General features: G+C 65.4%; 2 protein-coding genes across 3 annotated transcripts; one reads left to right on the top strand and one right to left on the bottom strand.

The window, feature by feature from the left end:
* Positions 1–169: 169 nt before the first annotated feature.
* MSL1 (MSL complex subunit 1) lies at positions 170–7,342 on the bottom strand. 2 transcript variants are annotated; one of them, XM_030508442.1, is made up of 8 exons: positions 6,055–7,342; positions 3,837–4,060; positions 3,086–3,471; positions 2,273–2,337; positions 1,974–2,041; positions 1,568–1,692; positions 1,409–1,481; positions 170–1,314 (listed from the first exon to the last, which is right to left on the bottom strand). In XM_030508442.1, the coding sequence occupies exons 1-8, from the start codon at positions 6,625–6,627 to the stop codon at positions 1,224–1,226; spliced, it is 1,605 nt and encodes a 534-aa protein (XP_030364302.1). In that variant the 5' UTR covers positions 6,628–7,342; the 3' UTR covers positions 170–1,223. The 2 variants fall into 2 exon arrangements, with proteins under 2 accessions (XP_030364302.1, XP_030364303.1); XM_030508443.1 differs by lacking the exon at positions 6,055–7,342 and adding an exon at positions 4,262–4,784.
* Positions 7,343–12,114: 4,772 nt separating this feature from the next.
* On the top strand, positions 12,115–17,450 carry NR1D1 (nuclear receptor subfamily 1 group D member 1). Its single transcript, XM_030508438.1, has 8 exons — positions 12,115–12,228; positions 14,285–14,611; positions 14,681–14,769; positions 14,850–14,994; positions 15,329–15,801; positions 15,926–16,111; positions 16,575–16,785; positions 16,875–17,450. Exons 1-8 carry the CDS (start codon positions 12,201–12,203, stop codon positions 17,072–17,074), a joined length of 1,659 nt encoding a protein of 552 aa, XP_030364298.1. The 5' UTR covers positions 12,115–12,200; the 3' UTR covers positions 17,075–17,450.
* Positions 17,451–17,858: the final 408 nt, after the last annotated feature.

Here is a 17,858-nt window from a genome sequence, read left to right on the forward strand (position 1 = left end):
ACCGCTGTCCCGGCAGCCCTCGCGGCAGCGCCGCGTCCCTCCGTCCGTGTCCCGTCCCCGTCCCCCAGCGGTGCTTCTCCGTCCGGCAGGGGGCAGTCGAGCGCCGGGCGACACGCCGACGTCACAGGGCGGGTGGTGTCACGGCGGCGGAAATGACGTCACGCGCGGGAGGGCGGGCTCGGGTTTTGTTTATTGTAAATAAAAAAAAAAAGACATCGAAAAAACCCGAAAGTTGAAAAATAAAGAGAGCACGTGACCCCCCGGAGCCGCGGCCGCCGGGCGGGGGGCACGCGCCTGCCCCCACCTGCGGCTGTTTGCAGCGAATTTCCTTTTCAAAACCCATTTTTAATCCCGTTTTCTCCCCCCGTTAACGAGCCCCGCCCCGCCCCCCCCCCGGGCACCGCCCCGCGCGGCCAGACCGGCCCCGGGGGGCTGCGGGAGGGGTGACCTCACCCCGCCCGGGAACCGCAGGCGAAGGGAGGCGAAGGCGCGGCCCCTTCTCCTGCTTAACCGCTGCTCACGGGCGCGGGGAGACGCGGAGCATCCCCCGGAGCTCCCTCCCCCTGGCCGGGGACACCACGGGGGGGGGGGGGAGGGGTGTGTGGGGTATGTCCCCGTCTCGTCCCTCCCGACACCCCCCCCCAACGCCTCGGGCAAAACTTCACCAACCTCAAAACGCTTAAATTATTAACAAAAAATAATCCCAACAAAATTAAAAAACCCCAAAATTGTGCGTTCAGGAGCTCTATTTCACCAAAAAAAAAAAAAAAAAAAAAAAATTTTTGTTTTAAACTTCCCCCCTCCCCCCTCCCCTGTCACAGCCACTGAGAGGGGGACAAACATCCCAAAGAGGCTTCCTGGTGCTTCCCAGCACTGCACCTGCCCTGGTGGTCATCCCATTTCCTAACTAAACATAACAAGGCAGCAATTCCCAGCAGGACACGGCCTTCCCCAGCACCAGCTCCATGCTGAATGTCCAAAGTATCCTGCACACGGGCTGCAGAGGGCACCGAGGATGGGTCCAGGGTCCGTCTGCTGCTGCTGGGACCGGAGCAGCCGGGGCAGGGGAAGCCTCGTCCAGCTGTGGCACAGGGGAGATGAGTCCGAAGAACGTTTGCAAATCCCAAGAGAACAAAACTGGGGTCACGGAGGAACGAAACCATCCGTCAAACAAGGCGGCGGGAGAGGGCAGCGGCCATGGTGCGACCCAGTGATGTCCGGAGCTATTTCCGACAGGTTCGGTGTGGCGTCTGCTTCTTCTGCACCTCCAGCCGGCAGCGACTGCGCTCATCAAGCCAGGGCAGCTCGAAGTTCCTGCAGGAAGAGTCAAAGCCATTCCTGTGCTTTCGCAGTGGGTACCGGGATGAGCAGCCCCATTCCTCCCACCGCCGGGGACCACGGTACTCACTGTGGGGTCAGTTTTGGTAAGGGCCGGCCAAAAGCGACGACAGGCAGGTATGGGGTGATGAGCAAGCTTTCCACTGTGGGAGACACCAGAGTGTTATGGACACCCCTACCTGTACCCTAACTCCCCCCCTGCCTGCACCCCACTGCCACAGACACTCACCATCATCTGGCTCAGGGAAAAATGAGGTAACTTCAGGTTCTGACTCCTGAATCCCTTTCCTTTTGTACATTCGGAGCTGCAGCCGCTGTAGAATTCTCTGTTCCCTGATCCGCTGGATGTCCCACCTGGAAAACAGGATGCCCCTGGGCAGTGAGGAACTGCAGGCAGTAAGCAGGCAGATGCCTTGACAGCACCACATCCTCCCAGGATGCTCAGGGGGCTGTGTTGGCTGCCACTGTGCTGGCACATCCCTCCTCTGGCAGCATTCCTGGTTCCCATCCCTGCTGCAGCCCACTCCCGCCACCCCACTCTTGGGGACACCCCAGGTCCCCTCCCAGCAGAAGTGGGTGCAGAGCATCCGCTGTGCCGGGGACCCCCGCTCCCGCATCTCCCTCTTTGCTCCCACCTTTTCCTTCGTTTCTCATCCAGCTCCAGCTTTGCGTGCCGCTTGGAAAAGACGCTGTCATCCAGGTTCTGCAATGACAGATGAGGATGAGCGCGTCCTCCTGGCTCCAGATCCATGTCCCACAGCCCTGGCACAGCCCTGAGACACCGCAGCAGAGGAGGCTGGTTCTTCACCCCCACCCCAGCCCAACAACTGCAGCTGGGGTTTATGCTGGATGAGATGCCACCAGCCCTAAAGTGAACACTGTGAGCCGCTCTCCTGGAGCAGGAAGGCTCCAGGTACAGCAAGGCTGTACGTACCTCCAGGATGTCTGAGGGGTTGGGGTCTCTCAGGGGCTCCACAACATGGTCCCTCCAAGATGGAACTGCAGGATGAGAGGCCGAGTGTTAGCTCCACACTGGCACCCCGACAGTTCCATGCTCCAGCCTCATCCCACTGCCTCACTGCTCCTTTCCAGCCCATCCATCCCGTGGAGGGCACGGCTTGGGTGCCCCCCCCCACCCTGAAACCCCATCCTGGGCCTGGCCAGGCAATGCTGCTGGTTGAGGGGTAGGGAGAGTTCATCACCATGCCCCCGGCCAAGCACACAAGCAAACCTGAGCTGCTCCGAGAGGAGATGTGCCGGAGCGCTGCCCATCGCCGGGAATCACCACGCTGCACGACCCAAGGAGACCGGCTGGGAAGGGGTGGCCAACAGGACAGGCACCGGATTTGGGGGCAGCAGGCGACCCCATGCTATGCCATGGTGGCACAAACCAGAAACACGTTTCCCAACCACAAATGGGAAGTTGCTTCACCCCTCGCTCAAACGGGTGCACCAGAGCGGAATGGGGCCGGTAGCCCTGCCCAGCACGGTGCCTTGGTCTGGGAGAGCCCAGCACCAGAACCAGAGCTGCTCCCCACCACCATGGGAAGAACCAGCAGCACCACACAACCGGCTGCACCTCTCCAACTGCTATGTGGGGCTTTGCCCTTTGCCAGCTTCAGGGTGAGGGTGCTGAGCCCTATTCCCCAGCACCCCGAGGCAGGTGAGCCCATGTCCAGCCGCCGGCTCTGCCCCAAGGCCCGGCACATGCCGCGGTGCTGCTCTCCATCATCTCTCCATTGCTTACTTGCCACAGTCTCCTCCTTCTTTGGGGAGGGCTCCCGCAACGGCAGCGGCGATGGCGGTGGCTGGTGCCAGCGGCACAAGTACATTTCCGTGGTGGAGAGATAGGGCAGGTCGTCTGCCTCACTGCTGAAGAAGCTCTTCTCCTTGGGGTGGGCACTGGGGCCCTTCGGCAGGGCCGAGGCTCGGAGAGGGGTCTCCAAGAGTGACCTGGGTTTTTCCGGAGTCTCTTGGCTCCGCAGTTCTCGTTTACAAACAGTTTCGGACAAGGAGCCGCCCGATTCCTCCTTCCCCGGGGAGTGCTTTGGAGTTTTACTCTTCACTTTGGAGAACTCAGACACCAGTTTTTTAACGGGCGTCTTCCTCTCTGTGCTCCCAAATGTCGGCTTCCTGCAGGAGGAAGAAGAGCTGAGCCAGGCTCGTGGATCCTCACCCTGTGCTGGGGCTACCAAGGGGGGGTACCAGCACCCCCAAAACAGGGCTGTGCACCGGGGCTGGCTGGAGGCAGGTTTCTCAAGGTGAGAGGGGCTCCCCCAGCATTTCGGGGTCCCCCTCCCAGGCCTTCATGTGGTTCCCTCTATCTGGTGCTCAATGGGATGCGCTCCCGGTACCAAACAGCCTCCCTGAGCAGCTCAGGGGGCACTGGGATGAGTCGGTACCTCCATACCCTGGGTAGCACCAGCCCCACACATGGAGGATGAAGCCATGGGGAAGGTTCCCCGCTCTCCCCCCAGAACCCCCCAGGCACCCTGTACCTTTTATGCCCCTTCCCATTGCGGCCATAGGGGAAGTGCTTGGGCTGAAGGGTCTGGGGGGGCTCCAGCAGATCCTGAGGACACTCCAGGGGCAGCTTCTCGCACGCTTCTGCCTCTGGCTTCTCGTCCACCTCGAAGCCCTGGAAGATGCGGTGCTTCTCCCGCTCGCTGTCCTTCTTCACCAGCTGCACCCGCCTTTCCATGCGCTCGATGCGCGCAAGGAGCTGCAACACAGGCCAAGGGTGAACCCCACGTGCAGCCCTGCTCTGCAGGCAGCTGCCTGCACGGTGCCCTGCCTGCACATCCCTTTGGAGGTGAAGAAACACCCTGGGGAAGAGCCGACCCTGCGGTGCTCCAGCACAGGGCTGCGGTATACAGAGGACCAGTGCCACCCTGCAGCAAACTGTGCCCATTCTGGCATTTACCTGGCAACTCCTTGGCAAGGCTCGGAGTGCAGGAGCCCCCAGACAGTGCTTGAGCCATCCCCGCTGGGGCTCAGCCGGCACCACAGGCTTCCAGGGAATGCCACAGCTCACGCCGTGCAGGACAGGAGGCTGCAGCCAGCGCTGGGTACTGCGGGCATCGCACCCCTGGACAGTTCAGCTGCGATGCAGGCAGGGACCAAGATGTCCAAACAGCACAAAATGGCCACTGGCTTCTCCCCATTGGTGTTGCCCATCCCCATGGATGGAGACCCCACATTTTATGGAATTTGTGGGTCTCAACATCTGCTGCACTCTCCCCAAGAGGGAAAGGGTGGTTTGTAATTGGATGTGGGCTTCATTAGCACTCATTTTGGTGACACCTCAGTCACCCATCCCCAACACTCCATTCAGCAAAGCGCAGTCAGGGGGTCCTGGCACCCCCGGGGAGATTTGGTTGTGGGGCAGGAGGAGCCTGGAGCACCTGGGATTTGCCAACCCCATCTCCCTGCAGTGGCTGCACCACAGTGAATCCCCACCGCAGCCTCCAGTGTCAGAGAACTCTGGTAGCACCACGTGTGGCAGCTTTTCCCTCCACAACCGTGGCCAGTGTGGTTTCCCGGCACATGGCATGTGGCGATGCAGCTGCACCATGGGGCACAATGCGGCAGGGCATGTGGGGGGCAACATGCAGCATCCATGGGGTGATGCAGGCATGGGGGCTGGCCATGCAGTGGGGCACACGCAGCCATGCAGCACACCCCACAGACTGCATCCCCACATGAGTGGGACAAAGCTGGCAGCATTGTGGCGTGGTGGGGGTCCCACACGCCCCTGTTGGGCGGCAGCCCCACTGCAGTGGGCCAGGCAGGTTGCCCACACGTGGCCGTGACCGTGGTGACGCGGCCCCTTTAAGTTGACCTCCACGCGGGGAAAAGGGGCCGCGGGCCCTTTAAGGCCCCCCCCCTCCCGCGGACCCGCTGTCATGGCGACGGGCGGCGGCCCGTTAACCCCCGCCGGCCCGCCCCGCCCCGGCCCTTTGTGCCCCCGACGGGCCCCCGCCCCCCGGCGGCCTTTGTCGGGGGGAGGGGGGGGGCACCGGCCCCGGGGACACCGACCCCGCTGCGCTGCCCGGGGGGGTTAAACCACTGGGGGGGCATTAACCCTCTGAGGGGGGCATTCACACCCCGGGTACCGTGGGGAGGGGACCGATGCCCCCCCCGGTTATTACTACGCGAGGGGGGGCATCAGGACCCAAGGGGAGCCGTTAACCCTTGGGGTGCCACGGGGGGGCGTTAACCGCATGGAGGTGCATTAACCCCTGCAGCGGGGGGCCGTTAACCCCTGGGGTGCCACGGGGGGACGTTAACCCCTGCAAAGGCGGGCATTAACACCAAGGGGGAGTGTTAACCCTTGGTATGCCACAGCGGGGGGGCATTAACCCCAAGGGGGGGGAATTAACGCCTGTTAAGAGGGTCGTTAACTCCTGGGGTGCCACGGGGGCCAATGACGGGGGTTAACCCCTGCGGGGAGGGGCATTAACCCCAAGGGGGGCTGCGTTAACCCCTGGGGTGCCATGAGGGAGGGCATTAACCTCATTGGGGGGGCATTAACGCCTGCAATGGGGGTGTAACCCCTGGTGTACCACGGGGGGGGGCACTTACCTAGATGGGGGCAGCCCAGGGGGACCCCTGGGTGTTGGAGGGGGGACATTAACCGCGAGAAGGTGACACCGGGGGGGGGTAACCCGTGCTATGCCGCGTTCCCGCCCGTTCCCCTCCTTTCCCCCGCCGTACCGTTTCCCGCTCGGCCTTGAGCTCCTCGATCTGCCGCTCCTTGGCCTGCAGCTGCTGCTGCTGCTGCTCGATGAGGTCCAGCTGCAGCAGCAGGATCTGCCGCAGACATGCCGCCTGCCCCGGCGACCCGCCGCCGGCCCCCATCGCGCCGCGCCGCGCTCCGCTCTTCCACTTGCCCTCGGCGGGCGGCGGCGGCGGAGGCCCCGGTTCGACGGACCCAGCTCCGGGCCCCGGCCCCGCCGCGCCCTCCCCGGCGCCGCGCCCGGGCAGCACGGCCTGGCAGCGCGGCCGGGCGCCCGCATCCCCCGCGGCGGCCTGCCTGCCACCGGCCAGCGGCACCGGCCCGGCCCAGCGCTGCTGCGACTGCTGCTGCTGCGGCGGCTGCTGCTGCTGCTCCGCCGCCGCCGCCACCCCGCCGCCGCGGCCCTTGTGTGCCCCCAGCGGCGGCGGCGGCGGCTCCCGGGGCCGGCGGGGCGGCAGGCGGTGCGGTGCGGAGCCCTCCTCCCCCTCCTTCTCCTCCTCCTCCTCTTCCTCCTCCTCCTCCCGCCCCGCCCGGAAGGCGGTAGACCTCATGGCCGGGGCCCGCTGCTCCGCACCGCCCCGTTACCGCCCGCCGAGGCCACACCGGCTGCGTGGTCCCGGGGGTTGCGGCGGGGCCCCGGTGCCATCAGCGCAGCGCATCCCCCAGCCCGGGCGGTGGGACTCGGACAGACCCCTGAGCCCCCACCCGGTGCGGGGCAAGGGAGGGGCCGAGCCGCGGACCACGCCGGGGGGGGGAGGAAAGGAGGGTGCGGGGCCGGTACCGGGGGTGGGTCGAGGCCGGGGCCGCGCGGTGGCCCCCGGTTACCTTTAAACTGGGTGCGCATGCGCCGGGCCTGGACGGGGCGGGGGAGACACACACACACCGGGAGCGAGGAGCGGGGCCGGTTCCCGCGACCGGCCTTCCCCCCGGGGACACTCACACACACGCACACCCCACCCTCTCGCACCGCTTCCCGCCCCGGGCCCTGCGGTGGGGCCCGCACCGGACACACCGCTCCCGCGCCCGGGGATCCCGGACCGCAGTAACGGGGCGCGGCCGCCCGGTGGCTCCCGAGCGCGGCGGCTCCGCCCGGAGCGCGGCGAGTTCCGCGCCCGCCCCTCCGCAAAAGGACCCGATCCGCCACCCACCGTGAGGCTGTCCGGGTCCCCGGCCCCACCGGGGGGCAGGGGACACGACACGCACTGTCGCGATCCCCTCGTAAAGGGAGGCAAGAAAAGGAGGGTCTGCACCCTCGGTGTGCACGCACAGACAACCCCCTGGGGCTGCAGCCCCCCCCATGTGTGTACACATTCGTGCACAAGCAGCCCTGCAGAGCCTGCAGCTCCTGGGGGGTGTGTGTGCAAGTGCGTGTGCAAATGTGTGCACACGAACCCCGCAGAGACTGCAGCCCCAGCACACATGCACACGCACACACGTGTACACGTACACGCATGCGCAGGCACGCACACGCACGCATCCCCCCGCAGTGAGGGACCGCAGCCCACTCTAGGCACGCTCCTTGTACTGCAGCCGCAGCACGCACATGTATGCGTACACGTATGCACACACGTATGCACACACGTGTGCACACGCACACTGTCCTGGGTTCACGCATGCACACACACACCCCCCCTCCCCGCAGCACACGCAGCGCTGGGGACACGCAGGGGACACACCAGGCACGTGCCGGGGATGTGCCTCTCCGCAGAGCCGCATCCGCAGCGGCGGGGACATGGGGGGGTCCCCTGCACCCGTCCCCCGCCGTGAGTCACAGGGTCCCCCTTGGCCATGGTGGCCGCACCACGCTGTGAGTGCTAGAGTTGCGCCAAGCCCCCCGCGGTCAGCCGTGCCCTGCCGGTACAACACACGCGTGGCTGCGGCGGCGGCCCCGGGGGTTCCCGGTGCCCCGGTGCCCGCTGCGGCAGGCCCACGTGCCGCCCGGGCGCCCGCCCGCACATGGCTCTGCAGCAGGGAGGCTGCTGGGGCTAAAAATGGAGCAGGGCTCACATGCCAGCGCCACGTGACGCCGCAGCCAGCTCCTGCCATGGAGAGGGCTCCCTGCACCCGAGGAGGAGGAGGAGAAGGACGGGAGCACCCACTCACATGGGTTGACAAAGACCCCACAACCAGGCCCAGCGCCCTGAAGCCCACGGCTGCTGTGTCCCCCGTGGGGTTTGGGCTGCCCCACATCCCACCCTCCCCCACTCCCCCCCAAGCCGTGTTTTGGGAAGGTCACATACGGGGCCACAGAGGCATGGGAAAGCGAACGGGGTTCCCCATCCTGCATGCACATGGTGGGGGTGCCCCCATGGCCCCCCTGGTGTTGCCCCTGCCCTCCCCTCAGGAGTCTGGGGCTGTGGAGCTGCAACAGGGATACAAACATCAGCATGTGAGATTTAGGGGGGTGCAGGAAAGGGGGGGGGGCACAGGGGTCCTCCCATCCCACCCTGGGTGCTCCCCATAGGGAGGGCTTCCTGGAGCACCCCACATGGTAAACACACTGCGATCCCCCCATCCCCGGGGTCCCTGCACCCCTTCTGCACCTTCATAATACAGCATCCCATTGATCTCTGGGTCCTTGCACCCCCAACCCCTGCAACCCCTGCGGTCCCTGCACTCCCAAACGCTGCACTCCCGTGGGATCCCTGTACGCCCAAACCCTGCACCTCCGTGGGATCCCTGCACCCCCAAACCCTGCACCCTCTACTCCCCCCGGGGTCCCTGCACCCCTCTGGGGTCCCTGCACCCCCAGACCGTCCTAGGCACTTTGCACCCTCCCTAGATCCCTGTGTCCATGCACCCTCTTGGGGTACATTCACCCCCAAATCCTGCACCTCCACTGATCTGTGCACCCCCAAATCCTGCCCCCCTGCATCCTGCATCCCCCGGGGTCTCTGCTCCACACCCAACCCAAGTCTGCCCTGTTCCATGGTTCTGGGATGCTGTGCGGTGCCCCTGTTTGCTGTGGGGTGCCCCGACCCGGGCCTTGTTTACCTGATGTTTTTCCCTTTCCGCAGGGAGGGGAAAGGCAAGTCCTGGCAGCGCGGAGCTGCTGGCCTCAGCCAAGAGCCGTGGGGCTGAGCCAGGGCTGATCCTGGCTCTTTGGCCATGGATCTGCTGCCACACAGCAGGGAAAGACCCCAAAACCCCCAGGAGCAGCCGGCACCCGCAGTGGCACTAAGGGGCTCCAGCCTTCCCACCCACTGCCATCAATGGGATCCCATGGGGAGGAAAGGTGGGTTCAGGGGGAGCAGCACCCCATAAGCAGGGTGAAACCCAGGACCTCTGGTTGTCCCCTACCTATAGCTGGGGAAACTGAGGCATGATGTGGCACGGGGACCCCATGTTGTCCTCGACCCCATGGGGATGCTTTAGCCCCACAGTGGGTTTGAAGGGTGTCCAAGCACTGTGGGAAGGGGAGTCCTGGGGGGTCTGTACCCCACAGACCCCAGTGCCAACCTGTTGGGGTGACAGGGGGTGACAGGCAGGAACAAACCCCTGTCCCGGGCGGAGACACCCCCCCGCCTTTTCCTGGAAAAGGTACAACAAGGTAAACAACCCGGGGTAAAAATAAATCCCTCCGCACAGGCGCTGGCGGGCGAGCAGAGCGGCTGTCACGTGGCACCGCCGCACGGCACCACCGGCAACCGGGCACCGAGAGGCTTCCTCCAGCCACCTCCTTGTACCCCTCGAGCAACGGGGTGCAGTCAGGGGGTACAGCATGTGATGGGGCAGGGGCACAGCAGGCTGCTGCCCTCACGCAGAGCCAGCACTGGTGGCAGGGACTGGGGTGACATGTGTGTCCCCCAGTCACTCCAGGCAGGGCTCACCTGGTGCCTGAGCGAGGCGGCACGTGGTGACCTTGGAGCTGGTTGGCGTGTCCCATCTGCACCATGGACGGGTTGGCACTTGCAAATGCCATGATGGGGTGCATGGGGTGACCCCCAGGATGCAGCCCCAGACTTTTGGGGGGGTCCCCGAAAGGGCCATAGGGCTGCTGAGGGTCCAGTGCAGGCACAGCAGGTGCAGCACCAACTGTCACCATGGCTTTGGTGACCCCCTCACTCCCATCCTGCTGCTGGGGTGCACCCAGCCTGGGGACCCTGCTCCCAGCACCCTCACACCAACCTGTTGTGCCCCATGGTGGGACCCCTCAGTGGAATCCCTCAGTGGAACCCCACACTGGAACACCAAAGGGTTCATCTCATCCCTCCCAGCCCCAAACCCATCCCCGGATCCCTGAGGAAGCTGGATAGCCTGGTCCAGCTGGGCATCCCAGTGCAGAACTGGCTGCGCTCCGTGTGCCGTGTGCCGTGTGCCGTGTGTGGGGTTGTTTTCCCAACCAGGATGAGCGGCTGAGTCACTGCTAATTGCTGCGGCCAGGAACGTGCCAGGGGGGAACCAGGCACCGGGAGAGGCTGGTGGCATCTGCACGATCAGGGTAGCCCTGTCATGGCTGCAGTGCTGGGAACAGGGATGGGAAGGTGAGGGTCCCCCCATGCCAGGGCCAGTGTCCCCCCATATCCCCCTGTCCCCATGCCAGCCTGGCACTGCACATCCTGCTGGGAACCAGCGGGAGGTGCCGGCACTCTTCAACCACCCAGTGACTCAGGGTGAGGGGACTTCAGGTGTCCCCATCACCCCCTGAGCCAGTAGCAGCCCCAGCACTCAGTGAAGGTCCCTGGGGAGCCCCCAGCCGAGTAACAGCCCCATGCACCCACCAGTGCTGGTGCCAGAGGAAACTTGGAGTCCAGAGCTCTGGTGTCCCCCCACCCTGGGCACCCTACAGCTCCCAGCATGGCCAGGGCACCCATGGCCTCCCCTCCTGTGGGATTATCTCTGAGGATTTCCTTGCGCTGGCACATCTGTGGCTCTGCACCATCTCTGCTTGGCTGGGGGCCAGGGCAGCACTCGGCACGTGGCACCCAGTAGGGTGCTGGCACCCCCAAAACCCACCCCAACCTCGGGGCCATGAGCATCCACGGGGACCCCAGAGCCATAACTCGGATCCGCTCTGCAGCTCAGCCCCGGCACTGCGGTGCTGGGCACCGCAGTCCCTGGAGCTGGCCCAGGCTGGGCCATGGCTGCCAGGCACGTGCCACACCAGGCACCCACCACCGCATCGCCCCTGTGGCCCTACAGATGGGCTGGGGGTGGGCAGGGGTGCAGCAGGGGGCTGAGCTGTGCCGTGGTGCAGGGGGTCCTGAAATGCCAGTGCCACACTGCCTGGGTGTCCCCAGTGCAGGGAATGGTGCCATGTGGGGGGGGTGATAGGGGTACCTGGATGTCCCCAGCGCAGGGGATGGTGCCATGTGGGGGGGTGACATGGGTACCTGGGTGTCCCCAGCGCAGGGGATGGTGCCACGCAGAGGATGACTGGCCACGCAGAGGATGACTGGGGTACCTGGGTGTTCCCAGTGAAAGGACCATGATGTGCTGGAGGATATAGGTGTTCCCAGGGGATGCTGCTGTGCGGGGGACCAGGGGTGCCAGTGCTGTGCCAGGGTGTCCCCAGTGCAGGGAACAGTGCTGTGCAGAGTGATAGGGGTATTTGTGTGTCCCTATGCAGGGGACAATGCCATGCAAGGTGACCAGGGTGACAGTGACATGCTTGGGTGTCTCCAGTGCAGGTACTGCACTGAGCAGTGTGACAGGGGTACCCGGGTGTCCTCATGCAGGGAACAATGCCATACTCAGATGTCCCTGGTGCAGGGTGACAGGGGTGCCCGCGCCTCGCCCGGGTGTCCCCGCTGCAGGGGTCGGTCCCGGTGCCGGTGCCCGCGGGCGGGATGCCGGTGAGGGGTGGCCCCGGGGCGGGGGTCCCGGTGGCTCCCGGTGGCCCCGGTGTCAGCGCGGGTCCGGGGCCGCCGGCAGAAAGTGTGTCACTGGGGCACGAGGCTCTCCCCGGGAATCACATGGGGGAGGCGGCGGCGCCGCGTGCGGCCCAGTGCGCAGCCGCGGCCGGTGCCGGGCGGGCGGCGGGGCGGGCGGCGGGCGCACAACAGCCCCGGCCGGGCGGCGGCACGGCACGGCTCGGCGCGGCTCCCCTCCACCCGGCCCCTTCGGCGCGCTGCCGCCTGCCGGAGGCTCGGCGGAGCCGGGGTACCCCGATCCCGGCCACAGGATGGCCGCTCCCGAGGCAGGCAGCACAGGTCAGTGCCACACCGGAACCCCGGGACCGTGCGGGCACCGCAGTCGGGGGTCAGCTCACGGCGGGGACTGCGCGCTCAGAGCGCGACTCGGCGCGATCCAGACACCTGGAGCGGGTGAGGGTCCTGCAGACCCGACCGCGGAGGATGCGTGCCGGGGCTGTGCAACTCGGAACGGGGCTCCTTCCTACCGGGCACCGGGCGGTCCCGCATCGCGGGGTGAGGCTCGGGTAGCGTCCGCGGGAGGCAAGGATGGGAGCTGTCACCGGGAATCTTGCACAATGGGGTGACCTGAACACCGGCACCGGGGTGATCCGAACACCAGCACCACAGCGCTCCGCTTATCGCGGCGGGGGGAAAACCGGGACGTGGGGAATCCCGAACGCGGGGATAGGACTGGGATCGGCACATCGGGAGCGGGATCGGGCAGTTGCGGTGCGGGGCACCCGGGGACGAGCACCGGGAAGGGGCGGGGAAATAACGGGGCGGGGGGAATGGAGGCGGTGCCCCCCCCGGCACGTGTCCCCCTCCCCGCCGCTGCCACGTGCGGAGTTTGTTTTCCCCGCAGCCCCTCCCCTCCCCCCCGCCCATTGGTCATCGGCACCAGTGACGTCACCGTGGCGTCACCCCTACCCCTCACCCCCCGAAGAAGCGGGGACGCCGCGTTCCCTTTATAACCAAAGGGGAGGGTGGAGGTGGAGAGGTGTTTTGGGGGGGGTGGTGTACAATAAAGGGGCGGGGCTTCGTGACTTGCCAATAGGAAGTGGGAGAGTGGGCGGGGCAAAGCGTGAAGGGGGCGGTGGCCTGCGGAGGCCACGTGCGGTGCGAGCACGTGGCGCGGCGGCGTGAGGCCGCCTGAGCTTGGACGAGGAGGGGGGGACGCACTGGAGCGGTTGGTTTAGGGGGTGTGTCCCGGTGTTATGGGGTTGGGAATGGCCCCAGTGTCCCGGTACAACCCCTCGGGGGGATCCCCCCACCCCGAAGCCTCCCGAGGGGGGTGGCCCGAGGCTTCGCGGTGGGGGGATCCCCCCATTATTTTGATGTCTCAGCAGCTGTGGGGCCCCAAGACCCACTGGGGACCCAATTCGGTGGCCCCCTTTGGAAGTGGCTCGCTGAGGGGGGGCGGGCTGTAGTGGTAGCATGCTGGCTCCAGCAGCTCCATGGTTGCTCCAGCAGCAGCTGTGTGCGGCAGGAGACGCATGGTCCTGGTGATCCCATGTGTCCCCAGTGTCACGCTCCATATGTCCCGGCTCTGAGATGTTGCTGCATGGGAACTGGGGGGGCGTGTGTGTCTGTGACATAGGGGTGGCTGTGAGCCCCCGTCTTTGTGGGGGGTGTGGGTCCGTGATATAGGGATGGCTGTGAGCCCCCATCTTTGTGGGGGGTGTGGGTCTGTGACATAGGGATGGCTGTAAGCCCCCATCTTTGTGGGGGGTGTGAGTCTGTGATATAGGGGTGGCTGTGAGCCCCCCATCTTTGTGGGGGGTGTGGGGGTCTGTGACGTAGGGGTGGCTGTGAGCCCCCATCTTTGTGGGGGGTGTGGGTCTGTGACGTAGGGATGGCTGTGAGCCCCCATCTTTGTGGGGGGTGTGGGTCTGTGACATAGGGGTGGCTGTGAGCCCCCCATCTTTGTGGAGTTCCCCCCCTGCAGACCCATTTACTGACCCTATAAGCAAGGAGGCTCTGCTCAGACTCCTGTGGTGCTGTGGGGAGCCAATGGATGCAACTGTCGTGACATCCCGGTTACGCCTCCAGAGCATTCCCAGCCCATGTTCCTCCCATGGGTGCTCCCAGGGCTCCGTGCCCATGTCCCCATCCGACACGTTCCCGGCTAACCCGTCTGTCCCTGTTCCACGTGGAGCTGGCGCCCGTGTGCCTGCTGCTGGGCGCGGTGCCTGACTCAGGGTGCGTGGCACACGTGCGGCCGTGGTGCAGCGGGATCCCCGTGGGTCCAGGATGCATCCAGGGTGCTCCCCCCGTGCCCACCCCGCCTAGGGCTGTGATCCTGGCTCCAGCTGAGCCCAGCACAGCTCAGTGCATGGGTGGCTCCGCTCTGCAGGCGGTGTCATCAGCTACGTGGGCTCCAGCTGCGCTTCGCCCAACCGCACCAGCCCCGTCTCGCTCTGCAGCGACAGCTCCAACGGCAGCTCCCAATCTGGCTCCCAGCCCTTCCCCACATACTTCCCCCCATCACCCACTGGATCCCTCCAGGATTCCCGTGCCTACGGTGGAGGCTCGTTGGGCTCCCATGAGGATGGCTCCCCTTCATCCTCCTCCTCTTCCTCCTCATCCTACGGCTCCTCGGTTAACTTCCCTGGGGTGCAGCAGGTTGCTGCGGACGAACGGCGCCGCAGCTCGCCCAGCAAAGCTGGCAGCACTGTCACCAGTGAGTGGGGCACGCAAGGGGGGTTGCGGGGGTCCCCCCGGGACCCTGCTCACCCCTGTCCCTCCACAGAGCTGAACGGGATGGTGCTGCTCTGCAAGGTCTGTGGAGACGTCGCCTCCGGCTTCCACTATGGCGTCCATGCCTGCGAGGGCTGCAAGGTACCAGGATGGGACTGGGGTGATATGGAGCCCCTGCAGTGTTGTAGGGGGCCCTGGGTGACCCCCTCCCTGCCCTACAGGGCTTCTTCCGCCGCAGCATCCAGCAGAACATCCAGTACAAGAAGTGCCTCAAGAATGAGAACTGCTCCATCGTCCGCATCAACCGCAACCGCTGCCAGCAGTGCCGCTTCAAGAAGTGCCTGCTGGTTGGCATGTCACGTGATGGTGAGCTCAGCACTCCCAAAACTCCCCCCAGAACCGGGGACCTCCCATTCAGTGCTGTACAACCCCTCTGGGGATGGGACCCCCTGTGCCCAGGGCTGCATGTCCCCGCCAGGGATGGGTCCCCCCATTTTCAGGGCTGCATGTCCCCTCCAGGACTGGGTACCCCCATGCTTGGGGCTCTATGTCCCCTCCTGGCATGGGTTGCCCTGTTCTCAAGGCTCTACATCCCCTCCAGCCACATTGCTGGCATCCCCCAGACCCCCATCACACAGTACTGGGGGGGTTGTTGGTGCACCCCATCTGCCCACTAACACCAGTATGTCTCCCTCTGCAGCGGTGCGCTTTGGGCGCATCCCCAAGCGGGAGAAGCAGCGGATGCTGGCAGAGATGCAGAGCGCCATGAGCAGCATGGGCAGTGTCCCACCAGCCATGCCCGGCCCGGGCGAGGGTCCAGCCCCGGGTGGGGGCCGCCTGCTGCCCCCCGGCCCCACCCCGCCGCTCATCCCGCCCCCCCCCGCCGCCTGCTTCTCCCAGTTCCCGCAGCAGCTGACCCCCCCCCGCTCACCCAGCCCTGGAGGGGCCACCGAGGACGTCATCGCGCAAGTGGCCAAGGCACACAAGGAGATCTTCATCTATGCGCATGACAAGCTGGGACCCCCTCCTGCCTGTGAGAGCAGCCTCCTGCGCTGGGACACACCCCCGGCCTGGGCCCCCGGCCCCCCTGAGCCCCCGCTCTGCCCCCCTGTGTACCCTGAGACCCCGGCGCAGGGCTGCCCGTGGCCCCGCAGCACCAAGGACGTTCTGCCGGTGGGTGCATGGGGGGTTCCGCTGCCCCTGCCCTGGGTATTCTGAGCCAATAATTGCACTAAGCACATTGTGCGGGACTGGGGGAGCCCTGCGGGGCCGGGCTGAGCTGTGCCGTCACCCGCAGGCTTGCCCCATGAACAGCCACCGGCCCGGCCGCAGCGGGCGCTCGGTGCAGGAGATCTGGGAGGATTTCTCCCTCAGCTTCACTCCCGCTGTCCGTGAGGTGGTTGAGTTTGCCAAGCACATTCCCGGCTTCCAGGCCCTGTCCCAGCATGACCAGGTCACCCTGCTCAAGGCTGGCACCTTCGAGGTATGTCCCTGAATCAGCAGGGGTTTGATGTGCTGTGGGGCCTGGCATGATGCCCCATGGCCCCACACAAAGTCCCATGGCATTGCATAGTGCCCCATGGGTCAGCATGGAATGATACGGCATTTCATGGCACCCTATGGACCAGCACAGTGCCCCTGCAGCATGGGCACCATGCCCCATGGCACTGTCCAGTGCTCCACAGCGTGGCACGGAGCCTCGTGGCACTGTATGGTAACCCACGGCATTGCATAATGCCCATGGACTGGCATGGAGCCCCATGGCACGGAGCCATGGCACATAGCCGGGCACTGTATGATGGTCCATGGCATCACATGGTGCTCCATGGCATGGAGCTGTGGCACAGAGCATGGCACAGACCATACGGTGGTCTACAGCATTGCATGGTGGCCCGCAACGTGGCAAGATGCCTGGTCTGGTGCCACTGACGCTGTGTGCGCCGCAGGTGCTGATGGTTCGCTTCGCCTCGCTGTTCGACGTGAAGGAGCAGACGGTGACGTTCATGAGCCGGACAAAATACAGCCTAGAGGAGCTGTGGGGCATGGGCATGGGCGACCTGCTCAGCTCCATGTTCGAGTTCAGCGAGAAGCTCAGTGCCCTTGACCTCACCGACGAGGAGCTGGGGCTCTTCACCGCCGTCGTCCTGGTCTCGGCAGGTTGGGACTTGCAGTAACGTGGGGTGGTGGGAGCTTGGGGGGGGGATGTGTGTGTGTCACCATCCACATACGGCCCCCCGCCGCCGCAGACCGCTCGGGGATGGAGGACACGGCATCAGTGGAGCAGCTACAGGAGACGCTGATCCGCGCCCTGCGTGCCCTCGTGCTGAAGACGCACCCGGCTGAGACGTCCCGGTTCACCAAACTGCTGCTGAAGTTGCCGGACCTGCGCACCCTCAACAACCTCCACTCTGAGAAGCTGCTCTCCTTCCGTATCGATGCCCAGTAGGGCCCCCATGGACCCCTCCGGGCACCCACCACCCTGTACATAGCACCGCGGGTTTGGGGGGGAATACACATGAGCCCCCCCCCGAGGGGCAGCACCAACACCATGGCATCCACTGGACTCCCAAAAGGTGGGCGCTGGGATGCCAGGACACCCCCGTTCCCCCAACAGTGGGCACCAGCCCCACAGCAACGCCAGCAGCACCGGGGGGGGTTCCCCCATCCTGGTCCCCCCACTCTGGCAGGCAGCGGTGGGAGGCAGAGGCCGGATCCAGCCAAGCTCTATGGGTGGGTTTGGTTGGGTTTGGTTTGGTTTCTTTTTTTGTTTTCATCATATATTTATTACATAAATATATAGTAAAATAGACCAGCAACAATTACCATAAAAATATCTTTCTTTAAAATCCTGACCAAAACACAAAAGGGTTTAAAATCGCACGTCACAGACTGTGATTGTCACGGAGCTCAGCATGTCCCCCCCCACACCCTCCCAACCCTCCCCATCCCGCGCCCTACATTCAGTGACGCCGGCTGCGGCCCCCGCCGCCACCATGCATAGTAGGGGGACCCCGCGCCGGGCCGTGCCGCACCGGGTGGGCTTGACATGGCCTCAAGCAGGGGCAGCTCCGGGAGCCATGAGGTATGTGCTTGGGGGGGGGGGGACACTGGGGGTGACCCGGGGGAGGTGGCAGGATGGGGGGCACTGGTCCTGCCCCCCCACCCCAGGTGAAGCCGGGGCCGACACTGGACGTGCGATGGCGACGCGAGACAGGGACGGGAGGTTGCGG

This window comes from Strigops habroptila, chromosome 19 (genome assembly GCF_004027225.2).
Source record: "Strigops habroptila isolate Jane chromosome 19, bStrHab1.2.pri, whole genome shotgun sequence".
Classification (NCBI taxonomy): domain Eukaryota; kingdom Metazoa; phylum Chordata; class Aves; order Psittaciformes; family Psittacidae; genus Strigops; species Strigops habroptila.

Excerpts from the sequence above, each read along its gene's own strand:
- MSL1 (XM_030508442.1), bottom strand. The coding sequence starts at position 6,627 with ATGAGGTCTACCGCCTTCCGGGCGGGGCGGGAGGAGGAGGAGGAAGAG. Across the intron at positions 2,338-3,085 it reads GAAGGAGGAGACTGTGGCAA|TTCCATCTTGGAGGGACCAT; the intron begins GTAAGCAATGGA and ends CTCATCCTGCAG. Across the intron at positions 1,693-1,973 it reads GATGAGAAACGAAGGAAAAG|GTGGGACATCCAGCGGATCA; the intron begins GTGGGAGCAAAG and ends CCTGTTTTCCAG.
- NR1D1 (XM_030508438.1), top strand. The coding sequence starts at position 12,201 with ATGGCCGCTCCCGAGGCAGGCAGCACAG. Across the intron at positions 12,229-14,284 it reads TCCCGAGGCAGGCAGCACAG|GCGGTGTCATCAGCTACGTG; the intron begins GTCAGTGCCACA and ends TCCGCTCTGCAG. Across the intron at positions 14,612-14,680 it reads AGCTGGCAGCACTGTCACCA|AGCTGAACGGGATGGTGCTG; the intron begins GTGAGTGGGGCA and ends GTCCCTCCACAG.